The sequence below is a fragment of the Sebastes fasciatus genome, chromosome 8, assembly GCF_043250625.1.
Source record: "Sebastes fasciatus isolate fSebFas1 chromosome 8, fSebFas1.pri, whole genome shotgun sequence".
NCBI classification, from domain to species: domain Eukaryota; kingdom Metazoa; phylum Chordata; class Actinopteri; order Perciformes; family Sebastidae; genus Sebastes; species Sebastes fasciatus.
The window spans coordinates 12,918,447-12,940,683 of record NC_133802.1 but is presented as its reverse complement, the minus strand read 5'-3'; the positions used below and the strand labels follow the sequence as shown (position 1 = coordinate 12,940,683).

Here is a 22,237-nt window from a genome sequence, read left to right as displayed (position 1 = left end):
TGTGAGTGTGTGTTAGGAGCCAGAGTTTGGGATTACACCGCCTCTGGAAAGGATACAGGTGTAGTGGAGCCTTGAATAAGGATTAGCAGCTCTAACATCTTGTCGCTGGCAGCACGCGGGGCGATGGACCTTTCAGACAAGACTCACTGGAGGATTAAAGATAAAAGGTTTAACCGACATGATGAGACGCAGAGGGCAAGGAAGGGGACAGGGAGACAGTAGAGAAAGTTGTATTGAGATTCAGGTTATCCTTGACTGAGGCTGATCTTAAAGGAAGTGAGCATACAAACAAGCTGGTCAAGTACAAATGAGATATTGAAGCATGAGAGAATGTGTTTGTGTATCCACAGTCTGATAAAAAAAAGACCTGCCTTGATAAATTAAATCATTGGGTATGTAAAAGACAAACATTGATGGTGATACACAATCTTGATTTCCCCAATAACCCAGCAAGCACAAAATCCAATTGATCCATGAGTTGGTTTCATATTGATTCCTCTCCACAGTCAGGATAGACTCTTGTCTGATCTCAGCTTAAGAGGTCACTAATTTAATTATAATCCGTCATTCGGACTCGCCCCGGAGCAGTCAGCCAGAGTGCTGAGTGTGCTGTAGTGCAGAGGATCAATGGTCTAATACTTGTCATGATAGCTGACAACAGATCAGATAAACACAACGCCTTCCTGCTGCTGTCTGCTATAACAATCTCACAGTTTGTGTTATTTACATGTCTTGTATTATTTGGAGACGCAGTTCTCCATTGATGGCAGATCTGCTGACAGTTACAGGAAATTTGGCAGCTCGTGTGCTTGTAGTTGAAAGAAGCGTGTCGTCGCCTGTCTTGATGCAGGTGTGCATGTTTTTTGGGCTTGTGTCCCTGACATACACAGCTTATCTTAGCTGCACAGCAAAGGCTTAAATATCCTGGCTGAGGGTGTAATGGGCACCTCAAGACCTGCCCCACTTAAAAGTTAAATTAGGAAATACCTTTATCCTGGAGTGGAGGACAAGAGCAGGGCAGTCCTGACAGGAGGAGAAGTTATCTGAGCAGCCACACTCAGCGATCCTAGAAAGCAGAGGGTACAGCAGGTGGTAAGCTCGGTGTGGGAGTGAGGAGAAAAAAAACAGGAGTAAGGCGAGTTCTTTCATAGCTGTATTGTTTGGATCTACTTTGTTCAAAAAGCATAGCTGAACGGTTTGGAGGTTTAGTGCTTGAAAAAACTCAGGAACAGCGTGCGGGTGTTCAGCTGGGAAAAAGCTGCTTTATACTGCAGATTTCAACACTAAAGAACAGACCAGGCCGGGTACAGCAAGTATACTGTATTGACAAGTCACTGGATCAGCACTCATTTGTCTGAAACAACTGCCTAATCTTTTTAAGCACAAAACCAGCCGGACTCTTAGAAACATATTTTCTCCAGATCCAAGATTCAAATGAAACTGGATGATCTACAACAAGCACTTGAACTTCAACAAGCAACATTTTCTGCCTGCGATGGAGACAGAAAAAAACACGTGGTCTTGCAGCTCTGAAACAATCTCAACATTTGAATTTACTCTGGATTATAACACTTGAATTGAGAAAAAAGAAGAGGAGATCACAGCCAAATAAACTGTGTAGCAGGGATGTGTTGAGTGTTACTCTGAGGAGGAGGAGTACTGTAATATACCACAAGCCTGCGAATGAGGGTGGGGCTCTCCCACTGCCACAGACAAAGACCCTGATAGAGAGAGTCCTGGTGTGAGAACTGGTCAAGTGGGGCAATTTTTTGGACCTGCACAGTCCAGCACCGTGTCAAAAGTCACAATGGGGTGCAACATGTGCGTGGTTCAAAAGCCTGAGGAACAATACAGGGTCATGTTCCAGGTGAGCACTCTCTGTCCTCTCTCTTTCTGGTTTTCATTTCTTTTTTTCTGTCTTCCAGCAAAAGCCTTCCTTTGTGTGTCTTTAAAGTTTTCATTATTCTGTCTTAATTTGGCCCTTTCTTACAGCTGTATGAGTGACAAACAAAACAGCTCTGATGAAAATGTCATGTGCTTCCATCTGCAGTAAAAATCAACAGAAGCTCATCATGTTGACACACTCAATTAACCCAAATATGCACATATTAAACTCCTAATAACCAGTTTTGAATCAAAGATAAATTTAGCATGTATTAACTGCAGTTATTTGTATGGCAATGTCGAGGATAGCAACATCAGATAATTTATGAATGAGTCTAAATAACAAATTAGCTCCAATTAAATAAAACTTGATAGTGACATATTGAGCAATTAATAAAACTCATTAGGTGAATTAGACATGAAATGGATTTTATACAAGCTCCAGATCATGTGACACATCTAACCTTTTTGCTGGACCTATATGTCTTTTGTGTAGATTTATATATATATATAAAGCTGTGTAAATCACTTTGTACCTCTTGAGCAAGGCTATTTATTGCTCTAATGAAATAGTAATTCAGTGATGATAATACCGATAATTATGATAATGATGCTTCACTGTGATTACAATGATTAGGATCAGAGAGAGCAGAGCTAAATTGCGTAAGATAGAGAGATACGCTGGCCTGGAGAACGTGGAAGTGGTGCAGAGCCACGGAGGCAGCAGGATGGATGGCTTGTTAAAGCCGGGGCTAAAGTGTTATGGGAGAGAGGGGTTGCCACGGTTACAGCCTCAGCACCACCTGCCAACTGGGACCACAGACTGTATGTGAGTAAGCTCATCTGGCGGTGCGGTGCCTAAAGGAAAGCTGCTTCTCGGTGACTCCATGATACACAAGGTGACCAAAATAAGCCCCGTGCTTACTAAGCATGAAAAATGCTCAGCACTCATGGGTATGCAGCGCAACACTTTTAGTATCTGTGGCACCCGGAAGCCTCAGCTGGGTCTCTCTCTGTACTAAGCTGGAGTCTGGGTCTGGGCCAGTTAACTGGGCTGCATCTGGTGCCAGAGGCGATGCCAAGACAGGAAAACGTGGAGGGAGACTGAGTCCAAATAGAGGCACGGTAATGAGTCAAAGAGGGAAACAGAGTCGAAATAGGAAAATGAAAGAGGGAGGGAAAGTCAGACTGTTTTTCTTTCTTTCAGTCCTTGAGCTCTTCATGGAGCAGGGGTGAATAGAAAGGCTTGAGTGACTTCACAATAGGGGTGTAAGAAAATATTGATACACATGAGTATGGTGATATTATGTTGTGCGATACTGTATCGATTCTCCAAAACACTGTATCGATTTTTTATTAAACTCTTAAAAGTCAGATGGCCCACCGTCAAGCCCGACCGCTATTCAGTCTTTCAGAGGTTGTAACAGGCTCCGTTTTAGTGTAGCTAGAGTGATGTTACTGGCATCATATGAAACTAGAACACCTAAGGAATCCTTTGGTTTCAACCATGTCATACTAGCTTGTCACCAAGGAGGCTAAATCATGCTTCAAACTTACCTGAAATTTTGGCGAGGAAAAACTGGCTAGGGGATTTTCAAAAGGGTCCCTTGACCTCTGACCTCAAGATATGAGAATGAAAATGGGTTCTATGGGTACCCACGAGTCTCCCTTTACATACTGTACATGCCCTATGATAATCACATGCCGTTTGGGGCAAAAACATGTCGTTTTTTGCATGCGGTATACATTTGTTGTTTTTACCTCTTCTAAAATATTTCTGGTGTATTTTTTATTCTATGACAGTTTTCCTAAAATAAATTTAAAAAAATTCACAATATATCGCAATACATTGAATCGTTACCCCGGTATCATGATACGTATCGTATTGCCAGATTCTTGCCAATACACAGCCCTACTTCACAAACCACTCCATAATCAGTGACCTTGTCTAACAGGGGTCGGCAATTCTGACCACATGCAGGTCAACGTCTTTGAAAGTGGAAACCTAATAATTCCACTGATCTGACAATGTGAGCTGAACTGTGGCTGAAGGTTGTGTCCCTAAACGTCTGTCATCCCAGAAACACTTCCAGGTCTGTCAGAGAGAGTTAATCCGCACGTGGTTCCCAGACGGGCGTGGCGATAAGTGCAGCGAACAGTGATGGCAGGAAATATGTTGTATGATTTAGTGCATGCAGAGCAGTTGTCATGTTGCATGCAAATCTATTGTGTGAACGGTGGCTGTGTAAGTAGAGCAGATATTTTGAGGTGTTGGGAGCAGCATATATTGTGGTCTGGTGAGCTTGAAACGACATTTCTGGCAGGGAGCAGAGGAGCATGAGAGAGAGGGAACAAACGCAGATGGAGGACTGAGCCACAGCCTTTGGCTTTCAGTGGCTCACTAGTACATTGCAATGAGAGTATATTCAATGAAACCTCTCTGTTAAAGTGCAAAAAAAGTTAAAAAAAATGTACAAAGTAGAAAATCCAAAATACTAAAGGCAGCCGAGAGATAATCACAGACTGCATGCTGTTCTTTTCCCATAAAATTCAATCTCAGTTTTTACATGTAATGATTACAAACAGCAATTCTTGCTGTGCAGATGGCTGATTAATCCAAAGATCATGCCAAGAAAAAAATGGAGGTATACTGTGTCCAATCATAAAAAAAGAATCATCAGAAAAAAGGAAACATAATTACATTTCTCGCCCACATTTCATGGCTCTTCCCTTTAGAGGTTTACAGCTTTGAGCTTAACTAACATGTATAATTACACCTTCAAATTAGATGCAGTCTACTGAGTAACTGTCTGTAGACAATAAATACAGCATTAAACACTTCACAGCTACATCAGGCCGGAAAACTAGTCTGTTAAATTTGACTATGTGTATCAAAAACACTGGCTTCTTGTGCCAAAGGAATAAAAGTCATGCATTATACATTGGGCCTCTGCTACACATACGCTGCACGCTGGTGGTTGGTACACACCCATTGGCATGTTTCTGATCAATTTAGCCTCCTGTAGCCCCGAGTGAAAAGGCATATTGGTGTTCAGCTGATGAGTTACAGACTCAATTGTAGTCTTACGTGCACACAAACCATTTTCAGCAAGATATTGCATTTTACATACATTTAACAGAGTACCTGGCCTACACACACACACATGCAGTAAACCTCTGCCCCCCTGAGCCCTTCAGCCGCTCCCTTCTTTTTCTCTCCTCCATCACTGTAAAGCGGGAGGCTGTTTCCATGGCAACCGGCGTCATTAAACAAACCTAATGGGCTTTTATTCACAATGACACGAAGAAACATGCTGACAGCCACAAGAGGCAAACGGATGAGAATCAATACATACCAATGACCAGCTGACTTTAAGTGCACGGTTGTGTTCACACCCACATGCATGTGAATGACCCATAATAGATACCCACACATGAACATACAAGCTGGAGGTGGACAAAATAAAAGGAACACCTGGCAATATAATGTGATGAGAGCACCATAAACTAGTGGTGTCTCACAAACACTGAGCATCATACTGTAAGTTTCTCAAAGGCATTAAGCATTGCAGGGCTATTGTATTAGATTATTATACTGTAATGGTTATGTTGTCCCTGCCTCCAGTATTTGCCAGTACTGTCACTGCACTTTTCACTCATGATATTATATTCCCAAATATTCTTTCCACGTCCATTAATTCCATCAGTAACACTTTACTTTATTGCCCCCCTCATATAGCATCTACAAGCATCAATATAACACATTATTAGTAGTTATACGCAGATATAAGGACATTTTGACGTGTTTGTTATTGTACAGTATTTTCAACAATTTTATAACTTCACCTAAGAAGTCATATTATATATATTGCCATTCATTATCTGTTTACACCAGCATCCAGTTATGAGTTATGGAGGCTTCACAGGAGGAGTTAAAGTTGTTGACAACTAAATCAATAAACACTTAAAAAAGACATTATATCTGCTTACAACTACATCACAGAATGTTATGAACCAAAATAACTAAAATAACCATTTCATCTTTTCTTACTTTGCCTCTCTCTCGCATGACAACTGAAACATCTAAATATCTATGTAGTGTTTTGTATTTATATCAAATTATATCAAAACACAAGATGTGCTCTGTCTCCTGTCTAACTTAAAGGTGCAGTGTGTAGGATTTGGCGGCATCTAGTGGGGTGGTTGCAGATTGCAACCAACTGAGTACCCCTCCGCTCACTCCTCCCTTTCCAAGACTGCGGCAACATGAGCCACAGAGTGCAAAACCGTGGTAACGCAGTTTGCCTCGCTCAGAGGCAATCCTTACCATAATAACACTACTTTAGGAGCAACGGAAGTCAGACGGCGGCTGGCGATACTGCGGTTTTGCACTCTGCATCTCACGTTACCGCAGTTTCACAAACGTGTTGGAGAACTGCGGTGACCTACAGGCAACGTAAAAATGCAGTGTTTGGTTTGTCCATTCTTGGCTATGTTGAAACATGGCAGAGAAACATGGTGGACTCCGTGAAGAGGACCCGCTGCCTATGTAGATATGAAGGGCTCATTCTAAGCTAACAAAAACATGATGATTCTTAGTTTGAGGTGATTATACACTAATGAAAACATAGTTATGAATATTATATTCCATTTCTGCTAATAGATCCCCCAAAATGTTACACACTGTTCCTTTCACTTAAAGTGGTGCAAAAAACAGTTAACGTGGGTTAATTACATCACTCGACAGACTGCTAATTACCTTTTGGCTCATTAGCTTCTTTTTATGTCAAGACTAGATGTGTCAGTTTTCTCAGGTGAAGTGCAGGCTAGTGTTTTATAATATGTAGGCTATGTATCTGTCGGGTTCCTGCTCTTTCCCCATGTGTGACTGACGTGGACATGAGACAAAAAGGATGGAGAGGATGTCTCATTTAATATGAAAGGAGTGACAGAAAAAAAGGAAGGGTGGAGGGCATTATTGTAAGGTCATATAGCCTTTGACATGTTTTACAGACCTACTAACTGTTCTTCTTTTCCACCACCACTGATTCATCTTTTGTTCCAGCTGATGAATGTATTGATAAATTATGTATCTTCATAGTCCACACTCCCGCTGAGACTTGTTAGCTTCATCGCCATCATTTCAAAGAATGTTTTAAAATCAATATCTTCTCACTGCTATCAGTGTATAATAGGCCTACCACTCCCTTGCTTGTTCATTTAAATTAGCTCAGTGATATCAAACAACAGGGGTTACAGCCGGAGTAGGTCAACTCCGTCTCCAGATTAATTGATTTTCTGAGGAGGTGACTGCTCCAGCCTTCAGAGTATGAGAGATGAGAAAAATCAATTACTGAACAAGTGGAATTCAATATGTTGGGGGGTATGTATCGGTCATGCAGGAGCTCTTGCATGTGGAAATGCACATCAATCCAGGTTTGGGGAAAAACTCTGTGATGCCGGGAGGAAAAGAGGCACCTTTCAGATTAAGACTGTGATTGTTTGTGTATTTTAGAACAATACGTGTTACTGTAATCGTCCCCCTCTTTCTTTCCATCTCAGCCTGTTGTTCAGCACGCAAGATTAATTTGCTCTTTAAAGGGCTTTCAGATAAAAACTAATTATGCATCAACCACTTAGTAATTTCCCATGAGCCTCCATTGTGCGTGTGTTTACATACAAGTACTGAACCCAGAGCCAGACTCGCTATTTACATTCACCCGGCAATTCCTTGAAAGCTTGTGTTTTCTACATTTCTCATGCATCGTTACCCTCCCCTCACCTCACCTCCTTTCCTCCCCAGTGCACTCCTTCGGTGTCTCTCTGCCTTTTTTCTCTTTCTACACTTTGAACTCTTTGCATCTCTTTCATCTCTAACACATCACCCCACCATCCCCACCCTCAGCTCCGCAGCCACCGCTGTTACTACTACTACCACCCACCCCCTACTGTGAATTTTGGAGGCTTTACTATTTTTTTGAATTTCAATTCTTTTTAACACAAATATACAGAAGGAGGAGGAGGGAGAGTGGGGTTCGGGTGTGGCTTCATTATTTTTTGCTTCGCTTGTGTCGCAGCAGATGTATGCAATGACTTAGTAACCCAGAGATAATAAGAGAACAGAACATGGTAATGGGTTCTCCATCAAGTCAGGTCTCACACACAACAACCATTACCCTGCATGAAGTCATCTTCAAAGCAATCTCAGCACCTCTCATTGATAATGAATGAGATATCCCCCTCGCCCCTCTCTTAGTATTCATACCTGTCACTCATGACCACGGAGATGTTTCCTCTCTGATCCTGGAGAGCTGGGCCATGTGGTCACGAACAGAGAGCGCTGAAACAATAGATACCTCACTGTTTGGTGAGAAAAAAAAAGATGAGGTTAGAGCTGAAATAAAAATGCACTTTGATGAGGGATGTTACGGTGTGTTTGTCCTCTAATCTAACATGCAAACTACACAGTGTAAATTCATCATCACCAATAGGCCATGTAGGGGAGGAAGCATCTTATTTGTCTCCAAGTGAAGAGGCTCATTAAGAGAGACAGCAAGATTTATGAAGGAACATTAGTGTGAGGAAGGACAAACGCACACAAGGAGGTGGACCGGCTGAAAAAGATGGATATAGAGGAGTGTGGGAGGAGGGCGAGTTGTCATCTCCATGGGGAAGGGACAGAAGACAGAACTGCTGAGGCAGCACGGCGAAAGAAAAACCAGAGTCTGGAGAAAACAGGGGAGAGAAGATGCAGGAGAGGATATGGGTGGGGATGAAGAAAGAGAACAGAAAGGGAAATGAATGTGAGCATGGTAACACAATGGCAGAGCAGGAAAGATAGACCAGAGGGGTGGTGGTGGTGGTGGTGGTGGTGGTGGTGTAGCGGTATGAGAGAGAAAACCAAAGGGAGCAGGGGGCTGAATGTGGCAAGAAAGTTTTTGTGCTTGGCTGCACAAGGGAACATTGATTTGACATGCAATTACTGGAAGGGGACAAGAGAAGAGAAGAGAAGAGAGAGGGAGTGGGAGAATGAAGCTGGGCGGCGGTGGAGATGTGGAGAGTCGCAGACAGCCAAGGTCAGTGACTGTGAGTGCAGCATGAATGACACTCCACTCCACTGGCTCAGCAACTGCCTGCGAACATCATCATGTCGCTGTCGGTCTCCGTGCAATGAAATCAAGAGAATTAAATCTGTCTTCGTGAGTTCATTTGGAAAATGTAGGAAAATGTGTTATTTTAAAATGATTCTGTTCAATTTTAAAAATGGCGAGCAGCTAACGGTGCTGCTAACAGCGCTTAACAGTGAGAACAACGGCAACAGTGCTGACAGAGATAACAGTGTTTACCTGAGGGGGAATCGGAGGGTGGGTGCTATACGCTTCTACGTCGACGCCATGGGTCAGGGTGGCGTTATCAGCTGTTACCGCCGTATGAGCGCAGAGCAGAGCGGCCGCCATCAGCTAGAGAGACTCACATGCACACAAAGCTGGCTGTAAACAGAGAAACTTTGATTACAACACACACAGAGGGAGAGCAACTTCATTCTCTGCTCAGGTAGACATTACTCCACTATATCTTTACATAGCAAATAGTTGTTTGCTGCTATATTCATGCTCTGAATATCGAATTTAGCACGTTCAACCAACAGTCTTCAGCTTCTAGCATTACCAGGGTTATACCTCAATTGATTGAGAAATTTTAACTGGATAAGTGCACATTTGACCTGCTGGTGGCGCTATAGAGGAAAAGTCAGGGGATCACCAAAGTCATTCTGATTCATCCTCTGGGGACCATGAATGTAGGTTATGTACCGAATTTCATTGCAATCCATCCAATTATTGAGATATTTCAGTCTGGATCAAAGCGATTGACCGTCAGAAAGACAGGCATTGATATCCATTGAGCTACACTGCTAGTAATACAGCTATAAATACTGAATGAATCTTTCTTCTTGGTTTGCGGGGAAGTCCTGCTTGATTTGATCGGGAATGTTTTGGTTCGGTAACCCTGAAGTCAAATCCCTGTTTTGATTCATTTTCCACATTTATTTTCAATAATGTTTCATTATTAATGTCTCTCCCTCTCCTCTTTGCTGAATGAATGAACCAGCTGTGGTGGGAGAGATGGGAGATGTTTCACTCGCCACCTGATTTAGCTTTCAACAACACCAGAGAGTCAGGAGACATGTTGTGATCCTATACTCTATATGAGGACTATTTAGACTGTATATATGCCGACTGTTTGAATGAATTGCCAATATCCACAAATAGAGGGAGAGAGCTCTGATGAAAAAAGGAATTTTCAAACATACAGTATGTTTCTAGAAGTGGTTTATTTCTCCAAATCAAAATGTCTGAGAGCATGACGCTCCAGCACAAATTACATTGCAATAATTTTCAGTGTAGTTCCCCCTGCTCAAAAAGAGAGAACAATAAAACTAGTTTCCCCAGAATATAAAATATGTTTTGTTATTTCAACATATTTGCAGAGAGAAACCACTTCTGATTCACACAAAAGAAAGATAACAGTGTTTTGTAGAAGAGAACCAAAACCAAAGCGCGCAAAACTAATGTCCTAAAAAAACTCATTTTTATATCTCTGACTGTTAACTTCAATGTGTGTTTTTGTAGCTCTGGTTCTCTTCTTCTTTATGAGAAAAGTTCCTTGCTGTTTTCAATCCGTTCACAGTTGTAATTACTTTCTAACTCCACCATTTTTCCTGCTTTCTTTCCCTCTCTCCACAGAAGGGTCACATAAACAACATGTTGTGCTCTTTTGACGCTGACGGCCGATTAAAGGTCTCAGTATAAAGCTTTCTGCTCTGCTGCTCTGTGTGATGTGGTGTTGAAACCTTTTAGATATAAACCATGTTTTTTTTCCATCTCTGTGCCTGTAGAAACAGTAAATACACTCATATGTCTGCTGAAGTGTGTCTTTCCAGTTTTCTATTAACTAACACAACCTCAGTCTTTCTTTCTGTAGGTGTTTGTAGCTGTAGTTCTCCCCTCCTGTTCTCTGTGTTTCTGTGAGGCGGCTTTACCTCTGTGAACTAACCTTGCCTGTTTGATAAAACTGGTCTGTCCGTCCATCCTGTCTTCCTCCCTTCCCAGCAGTGGTGGAAGAAGTATACTTTACTTAAGTAAATGTAGTAACACCGTGTGTAAAAACACTTAAAAGTAAAAGTCTTGCCTGCACACCAGTAGCCCATCCACACAGGTGTTTTCACGCACCTAATTAGGGCTGCACTTGATTGAGTTTGGTGACTTCATGTAATCAGCCAGAGTGATTGGAAACACCTGTGTGGATGTGCAGAGCCTTTCATTTCCAAAGTAACTTTAGCCGTCAAATAAATGAAGTAAAAATTACAATATTTCCCTCTGGAATGTAGTGGAGTAGAAGTATATAGTAGCATAAAATGGAATCACTCAAGTAAAGTACAAGTACATTAAAATTGTACTTAAGGTATCTATCTATCATCTAGTGGTGTGGTTGCAGATTGCAACCAACTGAGTTCTCCTCCGCTGACTCCTCCCTTTCCACGGACGATTAGACTGTTGTCAGGCTATTAAATAGGCATCGTCAGTCGCTATAAGCCCCATAGATGTGGGTCATTAGGGGCCTACTATACCCACTGGTAGGTTTTATCCTCTATTCACATGGTAGATCACTGAAAGAAGGTATAAAAGAACACAACAACGACCGTAGTAATTATGACAGGAGCAGAAGTATTTGTTTTCGTAGTTATTTTAACCCAAAACACAATGTTTTTACCTAAACTTTTTTTTGCCTAAACCTAAAGAAGCCTTTTTGTTTTTTGTTCAAAACGTGTCGTTTCATTCAGTTTTACATGTTAAAACGTGTTGCTTTTAAGTTTCACTTTCACTTTTACAATGTAGAAGGTGTAGTAGGCCCCTATTGACCCTCATCTATGGTGCTTATAGCGGCTGATAACGCTTATTTAATGGCCTGATAACAGTCGAATCGGGTGCTTTCCAAGACTGTGGTAACGTGAGCCGCAGAGTGCAAAACCGTGGTATCACTGTTCGCCTCGCTCAGAGGCCATCCTCACCATAATAACATTGCTTTAGGAGCAACGGAAGTCAGACGGCAGTTGGCAGTACCACGGTTTTGCACTCTGCTGCTCACGTTACCGCAGTTTCACAAGCATGTCGGAGAACTACGGTGGCCTTCAGGTAACGGAAAAACACAAAAGGCTCTCTCTAAAGCTTGGTTTGTCCGTTCTGGGCTACTGTAGAAACATGGCGGACTCCATGAAGAGGACCTGCTCCCTATGTAGATAAAAAGGACTCATTCTAAGCTAACGAAACACAACTATTCTTAGTTTCAGGTGATTATACACTAATGAAAACAGAGTTACGAATATTACATTCCATCCTCCGAAATGTTACACACTATACCTTTAAGTACAGTACTAGGGTAGTTTCCACCACTGCTTTCCTGTTATTCATGTCAGCATCTATCTAGTTTATCTTTTCACTGTATAGAAGTTTGCTGCCCACTTTCTAAACATTTGTCCTTTCCTTGTGGTTTCCCTACAAAACTAGATTTAGAAGCACACTCCTTTTACACCTGGTTTCTTTACCTTTATCCCTGCACGAGTTTTCCTTTAATTCAATTTGCCCCTCCTCTCTTTTTCTCTTCCTCTTCTCCTCACTGCTCCTCCACCATTTGATATGTGTTTTACAGGTGAATGGAAAGGAGCTGTCCCGCCTTTCCGGGGATCCCACCCTGGACATACGGGACCCCGTGCTGTCCAACATACTGAGGCGGGGGGCCCGCAGACGTGCAGGCCTAGCGGGGGCCCTCGGAGGGTCACTGCCAGTGACCATGGGCATGGCCGACTGTGTAGACAGCTGCACCCAAACAGACATCAGCTTCCAGCATATGTTGACTCTGGGCAAGAGTAGCCAGCATCCCTGTGGAGCTCCACCCCCACCCGACCCTCCGCCGTCCCCTCCGCTGCCGCCCTTACTGGAGCCATATCTGTTCAATGAACTGTGAGTGGGAGTAGTCTAATAGGCCTCTGCAGCATGTCCAACTGTCAGACCAGAGCTCATCTGCTGTCTTGGTTCTGGTCCATGCCATTCTGTTCACACATTTCACGTTTGAAGCTGCCCCAATTACTGAAATATTATATCCTGAATATTGTTTTTCTCAGCTTTATAGAGCCCGTATACTACGACCCCACCGACTACTTCGATATCACCCAGCATGAAGTGGACAGGCAGGATGAGCTGGAGTATGAGGTGAGAGCCACTTTACTCAAACGCTGGTACAGAAAGCTGCCCCACTGTTCTCTGTCTCTGTCTGACATCCTCCTACTTTTCTCTGCAGGAGGTGGAGTTGTATAAGTCTCGTCAGCAGGATAAACTCGGGCTGACTGTGTGTTACAGAACCGATGATGAGGAGGACTTGGGAATATATGTAGGAGAGGTGAAGATAGTGTTATGAAATCACATTTTCAATAAAACTTTCCCATTTCTTTACACTCCTAAACAAATCCCTCTTTTTCTCCAGGTGAACCCGAACAGTATCGCTGCACTTGATGGACGTATCCGCAAGGGAGACAGAATACTACAGGTACAGGTTTCCTTAACAGTATACTGGAGCAATATGATGTTATCAATACTACTACAGTGTTGTATAACTCTTCACTGCAACAACTTTTTACTTCTTCTTTAGTGATCTAATGCACAGTTTTGGAAGAAGTATTGAAACCCTTTACAGTATTAATAATACAGTGTTCAAATATTTTGTTACAAGTAAAAGTCCTGCATTCAAAGTCTTACTTAAGTGAAAGTACAAAATTATTAGCATTAAAATATACTTAAAGTATCAAAATTAGAAGTACTCATTATGCAGAATGGCCCATTTCAGCATAATATATATTATATTATTGAATTATAATTAGTGATGCATGTGTTCATCACTTTAATGTTGCAGCTGGTAAAGGTGGAGCTATACTTTAAATACTGCTGGGTAACTTAAACTGTAATAATACACCATAATGTATCATTTAGATTTTTTTAATTTTTTTTTATTTTCTATTAATAATCTCAATATGCAAAGTAACTAGTTACTAAAGCTGTCAAATAAATGTAGTGGAGTAAATGTACAATATTTGCTTTCAAAATGGAGTGGAGTAAAAGTATAAAGTAACATAAAATGTAAATACTAGGGCTGTCAGTCAATTAAAATAAAATGTAATCATGATTAATCGCATGATTGAATTAATCGCAAATTAATCACACATTTTTTATCTGTTCAAAATGTACCTTAAAGGGAGATTTGTCAAGTATTTAATACTCTTATCAACATGGGAATGGGCAAATATACTTGCTTTATGCAAATGTATGTATATATTTATTATTGGAAATCAATTAACAACACAAAACAATGACAGATATTGTCCAGAAATCCTCACAGGTACTGCATTTAGCATAAAAAAATATGCTCAAACATGGCAAACCCATCGCTCTTATTATCGCGTTAACTTTGACAGCCCTAGTAAATACTCAAATAAAGTACAAGTACCCCATAATTGTATTTAAGTACAGTACTTGATTAGATGTACTAAGTTACATTCCACCACTGGTAATGCATGAATCTTATATAACCCCCTGGTTCATAACAGAGCTGCAGTCAAGTCCTTTTTAATCCAGCCTTATTCACATATTAAAGCAAACTGCTAATAGTGCACCATTTATTCTGAATTCTCTCATAAGAGGTAGAATATCATTACTCGTGCTATTAAGCTAAAGAGAGATTTTTTTTTCCCTGACTATTTCCTGAATCAAGTAATTTAATTGAATCTGGCCTTTATCTGACATTAACTCAGTTTTTATTCTCCTCTTTCTCTCTCTCCCTCAGATAAACGGCGTGGACATCCAGGACAGAGAGGAAGCGGTGGCTATTCTCACCAGAGAGGACAGCACTAATGTCTCCCTGCTCCTCGCACGACCCGAGATAGAGGTGAGGAAATTGGATATGAGGTCTTGGGGGAGCGAGCGGCAAGGCTTAGTGTGAATACTGACCTAAGAAAATGCATTCTTCTCCCTTTGACTCCCTCTTTATGTAGCCAGAAATGAGTTTACATGCTTGGGTATGTGAAGGTAGTGCTCTATGTGATAGAGAATTGAAAAAATGGGGACACAAGAAAGATGGTGCTCTGGTTTGTCCTATCCTGCTGCAAGCTGCACGAAGGCAGGAAAGCAAAGAGGTGCAAAAACATGATGAGTACACAGATAGTGTGAGGAGGAAGGCAAAGACAAATAGTGCTTGTGCTCACAGTGCTAATGTGGCGCCGCTTTGTTTCCCTCAAGGTCACTCTCCTATAGCAGATACGAGGACATAGTAACACACACCGACCGGATGCCCCTCAATAACACACCTCTGCCAAAATGACTTGTAAACACACAACTTGACACGTGTCGACACAGCCAAATTGACTTACCATGGTAAAAAAAAAAGAAGAGCTGCAGCTGGAGACAGTGTACTGTATGTGAGAATACAAAAATCTGTATGCTGGCTGCATTTGTACATAAAGAGCTAAAGGGCAGATTTAAAAGGCGCTCATTAAAATGGTCAAAGTCAAAGACACACACACACACACACACACACACAAACAACCTCTCCCCTGTTTTAATATGTCCTTGTATTGAGAGACAGAGAGAGAGAGAGAGAGAGAGAGAGAGAGAGAGAGAGAGAGAGAGAGAGAGAGAGAGAGAGAGAGAGAGAGAGAGAGAGATGAGCACAAGCTCTACCTGTGAAAGGCTGACAAGATTTATATTGCCAAGGCACGGTCCCACATTAAGATTCATGTGAGCGAGGGGAGGACGGAGAATCATCAGAGGGAAACGCACAAGCAGAGATTAAAGCTTGATCTGTTGTCTTGAGGGAGAAAGAGAGAGAACTGAAGGGTTCGTCGAAGAATAAGAATGAAGATAATCAATACTTTGTCTGTAGTCGGCACGCAACTCACATTCAAATCAAACCAATTAGCCGAGATCTACTGCGCTCTGTGGAGTGGATTGTTCACTTATTTATTACAGTATTTGCATTATATTTGATGGGATGCCAATCAAAACGGCAAAGTAAACAGCTCAGAAACAACAGCTCTTATGAAATATTAAGTTATTATTCATCTCTAAAGATTGGATCATTCTGGATGGACGTTCATCGTCTAAATACTGAATACTTGATTATGAATGATCAATGTCTTTTCCATGTTTGAATGTACTCTAAACATGAGCTGTGAGTGTTTGTTTTCCTCTATAGACAAACTACTCAATGGAAACCAAATGCAACAGCAGGGTATTGAAATGATATTAAAGTCTCACACAGCACTGGCTCCATCTACTGACAAAGAGGAGCACTACTCCTATATCAGTTCAGAAATGTGTTGCACTCAACATTAAAGTCAATGGATCAAATGACAAGGCTTAATGTGAAAGGGGTCACTCGTTGGGATGAACCCACAGAGATTTATCACCCAACTCTGCAGTTCCCCTCAACTCTATGAGGCATTCCCATGTATTTAAGTTCAGTGTTTTTGTTGTCTCACTGTTTTCTCAACAAAAAAAAGAAAGAAAACTCACTGTACACTCCCTGCTCAGGACCAAACAGCAGACAGACACAGCCAGTGACTAGCTGGTGAACATGTAAGGGATAATGTACAACGAGCCAGTCATTGCTGTGAAATAAACCCTGACAGGGTCTTGCATCAGGGTTTATTTCACAACACTGACCCGCTATCTGTACATTATCCTGCTTATTACACAGCTACTTACAATAATTTGACAGAAAAATCGTCCGCCATAGTCCGACATCAGAACTGCGCCCATATCAGCCCCAACGGTCTGCTATAAAGAAATAACAGACCATAGAACACCATCAGAATCGACTATTCAACAAAGCTGTGTAATAAGATGGAGCAATTAGCAGCTAAAGAGCCAGATATTTCCCTCAGCAGTTGGTGGAGACCAAAACAGAGCTAAAAGGGGAGTGAATATCGGACTTGCATTCTGCAGGTGGCCAGAAACATAACTCCAAAAGAATACTGATGTTTCTACATATCTACTTAATGTGTAAATAGGCAACAGTTTGCTAAGAAGTTCACCATATCTACTTTAAAGGTGATTATATGTCAGTGTTGTGTTTGGAGCTTGTTTTCCGCTGCCCCAAAGTGGCCGAAAAAAAATCAATCTGTAAATCCTGGTTTATACATGTTTTTTTCTCCAAAGCTTTAAAAATATAGATATATTCAATGTTAAAGATCCCATCCAGACATGTGTTAAGATATACAGGAATACTCTGCTTTGAATAGGAATTTGTGTTTGATATATTTTCCTACAAAAAAGTTCAACTTCAGCAAAAATATTTTTTTGTCATATTTGCTCAAACACTATATCCTGACAGTAGTACATGAGACAGATAATCTGTGACAAGATCAGGTTCCTCTGTCTCCTCTTAGTGCTCTGAATGGCATTTACAAGATTCTACCACGAAACAACCAATCAGAGCCGAGGAGTCTCTCACGCAGCTGTCAGTCACTTGCAAAGCTCGAACTCGGATGAAACTGTCAAACTAGGCATTGCTGATCAAATATGAATCAAGATTCTGTTACTGTAATGCTTATTTCTCGCCTTAAATGTTTTCAGAAACATATTTTAGTTTCCTGTTTAGTTGTAAAATGAGTGCTTGGTTTTGGCTCGGCTGTTTTCAACATGCCTGGTTTGACAGTTTGATCGGAGTTGACGAGCTTCGTGAGCAGTGACTGACAGTTGCGTGAGAGACTCCTCGGCTCTGATTGGTTGTTTTTCTTCAGTCTCATGTACTACTGTCAGAATAACTAAGATTCAAGATGAGCACAGAGAAGCTTTCCCACATTCTGCAAGTGAAGTAAAAAAAACAAGCAAAACACATTTTTGAGTGGAGGGGGACTTTAAACCTTTAAACATTCTAACACATACTTTTTCTTTGTCTTCTGTTTGTCTCTTCAACAATGACCTTTACACCTCCACTGCAATGCCATCAACTACAACAACCTATGCCTGGTACACCTTTACCTGTCAGAATGACAACCAGCTGGACCCAGATGAGCTGGATCTGGAGCCACTGGACAACGCTGTTCATCTGCCCGGCAGCCACAAAGCGAGGAACGGCACCTCCGTCCTAGGTGCTGAACCAGGCGGTGTTGTTGTTGGGGGTTTTCTAGGCAGCCATGGTCGCTCAATAAACAGGGATTCACCTGATCTGCTTCAGACGGTGCTGAGCAACAGCCAGGAGCTGGACAGTGGGGTGGGCCGCACGGATGAAAGCACGCGTTACGAGGAGTCTTCAGAACATGACCTCCTGGGAGACGACCACACCAGTGCTTCCAATACGAACGCCACCAACACACCCGGCAGCATGCGCAAGTTTTTGTCCGGCCGAGGGGACACTCCACCCTTGCTGCACTCCCAAGACCTCCAGTTCAGCACCGACTCCCTCTTAGGGCTGGATTGTGTTAACGGAGGAGGGCTGGAACAGGTGGAGCGACTGGAGAGGGCCTACGTGGCAGATCCTATGAGGATGATGATGCCTGGGCTCACTGAGGAAGAGTGTGAGAGGTACAAAGAGCTCTTGGAAATCAAGTGTTACTATGAGAAGAACAGTAATGCTCTGATGCTACTGGGAGGTCAGGAAGAGGAAGGCGGCGTCTCGCTGGATGTGAACAGGAACGAGAGCCTGACGCAGCACGAGATGGCCCTCCTGGAGGAGGAACTGCGCCACTTGGAGTTCAAGTGTCGCAACATCTTGAGGGCGCAGAAGATGCAGCAGCTGAGGGAGCGTTGTATGAAGGCTTGGCCTCTCGAGGAAAAGAATGGAGCAGGTGCAGGGGCTGGAGTAGGAGCTGGACGCTTGGACATTAGTGCTACTTTGGTCAGCGAAGAGTCCTGTCACCACGCTCTGTCAGATATCAATGAGCTCCCAGAGAGGGAGCGCTCAGACAAGGACAGCACGAGTGCCTACAACACTGGCGGGGAGAGTTGCAGGAGCACCCCTCTGGTCACTGAACAGTACCCTTCACCTTCCACGCAGAGCCTGGAGGGAGGAGAGCCTCTTCTACCAGAAGGTATGCAGCTTCCAACCTCCACCAGGCAGAGAGAGAGAGGGACCAGGGCCGAAAGAGGGGACGGGACACAAGCAAACCTCAACCAACCCTACTCTCCCCACAGTCACAGGAGACGAGGTGAAGCTAAGACATACAGCCCCGGAACTAAGGTCAGGTCCCTGTCCCGGGATAGAGGAACACGGCGGGGCTCGGAGGGAGAGGTGAGACGCAACCCCAAAGCCAATGGGACAGCTGAGAGGTCTGGCGGGTACAGTGCAGAGAACAGCCCTTACCTGTCCCGCCGTCAGACGGACACAAAGCCGCCTCAGCACTACCTGAGCTGCATGCAGCTGAGGTCTCCTTCCACCTCTGAGACACTCGGCGGACTCCGAGACGCTCCCAGAGAGGGCATCATGGAGACTTGGGGCGACGACAGCCCAATGAGCTTGGGCAGCACGTGTAAAGATGTTCCCCAAGTCCCAGGAGTCGCACCCCTGTCCCCTACGCTGCTGCCCGCCTCCCCTCGCATGGAGTGGAAGGTGAAGATCCGCAGCGACGGCTCTCGCTACGTGGCCAAGCGGCCCGTGAGGGATCGCCTTCTGAAGGCGCGCGCCATGAAGATCAGAGAGGAGCGCAGCGGCATGACGACGGACGACGACGCCGTGAGCGAAATGAAGATGGGCCGTTACTGGAGCAAAGAGGAGCGCAAACAGCAGCTGCTGAAGGCCCGAGAGCAGCGGCGGCGCAGGGAGTTCATGATGCAGAGCCGCCTCGACTGTTTGAGGGAGCGCGAGAGGGAGCAGGGCGGCGGCGGCGGTGGAGGTCAGCAGGGGACGACACAGCAGCAGGAACCCACCACCATCTTGGAGCTGTGCCACCGCAGGAGCATGAAGAAGCGGAGTCGCAGAATCCTGGACAACTGGATCACGATACAGGAGCTGCTGGCACACGGGACCAGGTCTGCTGATGGGAAGAAAGTCTACAACCCCCTGCTGTCCGTCACCACCGTCTGAGATCAGATGGGAGGGTTAGGAAGAGATAAGAAAGTGCCAAAGTGTTTTGATAGAGCCTATAGGATGAACACAAGCTGCTTCAGTACACCTTGGCACAAATACTTGTCTGCAGGGATGCAGCAAAGTCCATGATAATAATATAAAGTAGCACACCAACCTAAAATGTTTAGATTGGAGAAAAGCACATGACTGAGACTGCCAGGGTTTGTGTGTCCAGTAACATCATCCCAAACAGAAAGACAAAGCACACATCTACAATATTGTCGAACCAATGCTGCATTTCAGAAATGCATTCCATAATCGCAAATGCAGATTTACTAAAGTCACAAATTTCACAAGTATACTGGTTGAATGGACCTAAAACCAGTCAGGACAACACTTGCCAGCCATTTTCATGATGCTTTCCTCTCACATGTGAAGAATGTGATCTTTTATCTATAAACAGAAACCTGCACCAGCTTGTCAGATTTGAAATCCGGGACGTCACACAGTCAATGCACAAGACGAAAAAAGAAGTGTGTGTAGGTGGACAAGTGGAGAGACTTTCAGATGAGTGTTTTCTGAAACAATAACACGTACTGAGGGAGTCCATTTGGAAATGCGTCACCACTCCAGATTTATCTCCTTACATAAAGGAGAGATGGCACCCCCTGCTGTTCAGCCATTAGAGTAGTGGAGCACTAAAGTAATCTTTGCAGGCCTCTACATTTTTATGAATAGAAGCAAAATCAAAAGTGGGGCTAAGATCCACGTAGCTGTGAAAACATTATGAGAAAAAGCCACTTCTGTGCCATAAAACTGTATATTTAGTGTCCATAAAGGACTTTTTTTGTTGAAGGACATTTTACTGTGTGCCGGTTAATGTAGTTTTTTTGTCATCCTCGTAGTGTTCACGTACAAACGCTCCTTTTTTGTGATACAGGAAATGCAACATCATCGTGCTTCATACATGCTTTTTGATAATAAGGAGCAGAGCGGTGCCTTCCTTTTAGGCAGACTTGACAGTATAGCACAATTTTCAAAGTGATACGAAAAGGCTGAACTACTGTAGCTGAGATACAGAAGCACAGAGCAACTTACGGGCTTACTGTTTTTTTTAAAAGAGTGGCACATTGTGTCATATAAAGCACAGAAAACATTTCATGTTTCATTCAAAAAAGCACATTTAAATGAACAAAATATCAAATCCTTTCTTTCTCCGTTTGCTATTTGAAAATTGCAAAAATGCTTTTTCCGGACCAATAAGTTTTGGTCTGTATGAAATCAACGAAAGTCAGCGTCAGGCTCGCGCTTGCTCGCTCTAAATATACCTGAACGAGCATCGCTCAAAACAGTGAGGCGACACACGTCAGCTAAAACCACAATATCACTCTATATTTCAGCTGCTTGGCAGTAATGTTAGCTGACCAGACGAAGGTCTCTCCATGAACATGATTTAGATCTGATCCTAGTGTTGGCTTTTCCTGCCTAAGTGCAGGCTGAAGCAGCGGGGCTCTGCAGCGTGTCTCCTCTGCTCTCTCCGCCCGCAGCCGGAGAGAGCAGAGGAGACACCGGCACCCGGTCGGTAACGAGAGGGTAACGTAACTCTCTGAAGAGCTCCGTCACTTCACAAGACACGGGAAACCTCTGTTGGTCTGGAGGAGCTGCAGCATTTATTTCTGCACAAACGTCCCTTGTGCATTCACTAGATATTCTCAGAGCTAAACTAACTCTTCTGCAGTGTGTAGTGAGCGCGCGTTCACGTCTAGAAGTGGAGCGAGACAGCGAGGACGCGCGCGCATTCTGAGTGAAGGAGAGCAGGCAGCGGAGACGAGGCTCCAGCCACATGCGAGCGTGCATATGCGAACGCGCATGTGTGGCGACCCGCTACATTTATGCGCTTAAAAAGTTACAAATAGTCCCTTTAATTGCAACATCAGCAGTGGATTTTTCTATACGTTTCCTGTCACGTCATTCCCAAACTTGATTCACTTGTTAATAATGTGCTCTCAGAACTGGCCTCTGGATCATTATCCAGCTAAAGTACCTATAATGACACAGCCAAGAACGGGGTGTTTATGAAACCCTGTGAACAAAAAGCTGATTTTTCATTTGGCTTACATGCATGTTTGATATTGAGTATATTTCATGTACTTAAAAAGCCTTTAACATTCTGTAATTGTGGGTGTGTCTTTCTATGAACTCTAGCATAGTGAAAGAAAACATGGTGTACTTGTTCAGTATC

At 43.2% G+C, this 22,237-nt stretch overlaps 1 protein-coding gene across 2 annotated transcripts; it reads left to right on the top strand.

The window, feature by feature from the left end:
• The first annotated feature begins 1,659 nt into the window (after positions 1-1,659).
• Positions 1,660-20,155, top strand: LOC141772501 (PDZ domain-containing protein 4-like). Of its 2 annotated transcripts, XM_074643522.1 has the most exons (8): positions 1,660-1,867; positions 10,629-10,682; positions 12,592-12,902; positions 13,064-13,151; positions 13,240-13,338; positions 13,423-13,485; positions 14,776-14,877; positions 17,980-20,155. In XM_074643522.1, the coding sequence occupies exons 1-8, from the start codon at positions 1,808-1,810 to the stop codon at positions 20,011-20,013; spliced, it is 2,811 nt and encodes a 936-aa protein (XP_074499623.1). In that variant the 5' UTR covers positions 1,660-1,807; the 3' UTR covers positions 20,014-20,155. The 2 variants fall into 2 exon arrangements, with proteins under 2 accessions (XP_074499623.1, XP_074499624.1); XM_074643523.1 differs by lacking the exon at positions 10,629-10,682.
• Positions 20,156-22,237: the final 2,082 nt, after the last annotated feature.

What these genes read in the sequence shown, in the direction of transcription:
- LOC141772501 (XM_074643522.1), top strand. Translation starts at nt 1,808, where the DNA reads ATGGGGTGCAACATGTGCGTGGTTCAAAAGCCTGAGGAACAATACAGG. An exon ending in AATACAGGGTCATGTTCCAG is followed by an intron (nt 1,868 to 10,628) that starts GTGAGCACTCTC and finishes CTCTCTCCACAG; the next exon opens with AAGGGTCACATAAACAACAT. An exon ending in TGGGAATATATGTAGGAGAG is followed by an intron (nt 13,339 to 13,422) that starts GTGAAGATAGTG and finishes CTTTTTCTCCAG; the next exon opens with GTGAACCCGAACAGTATCGC.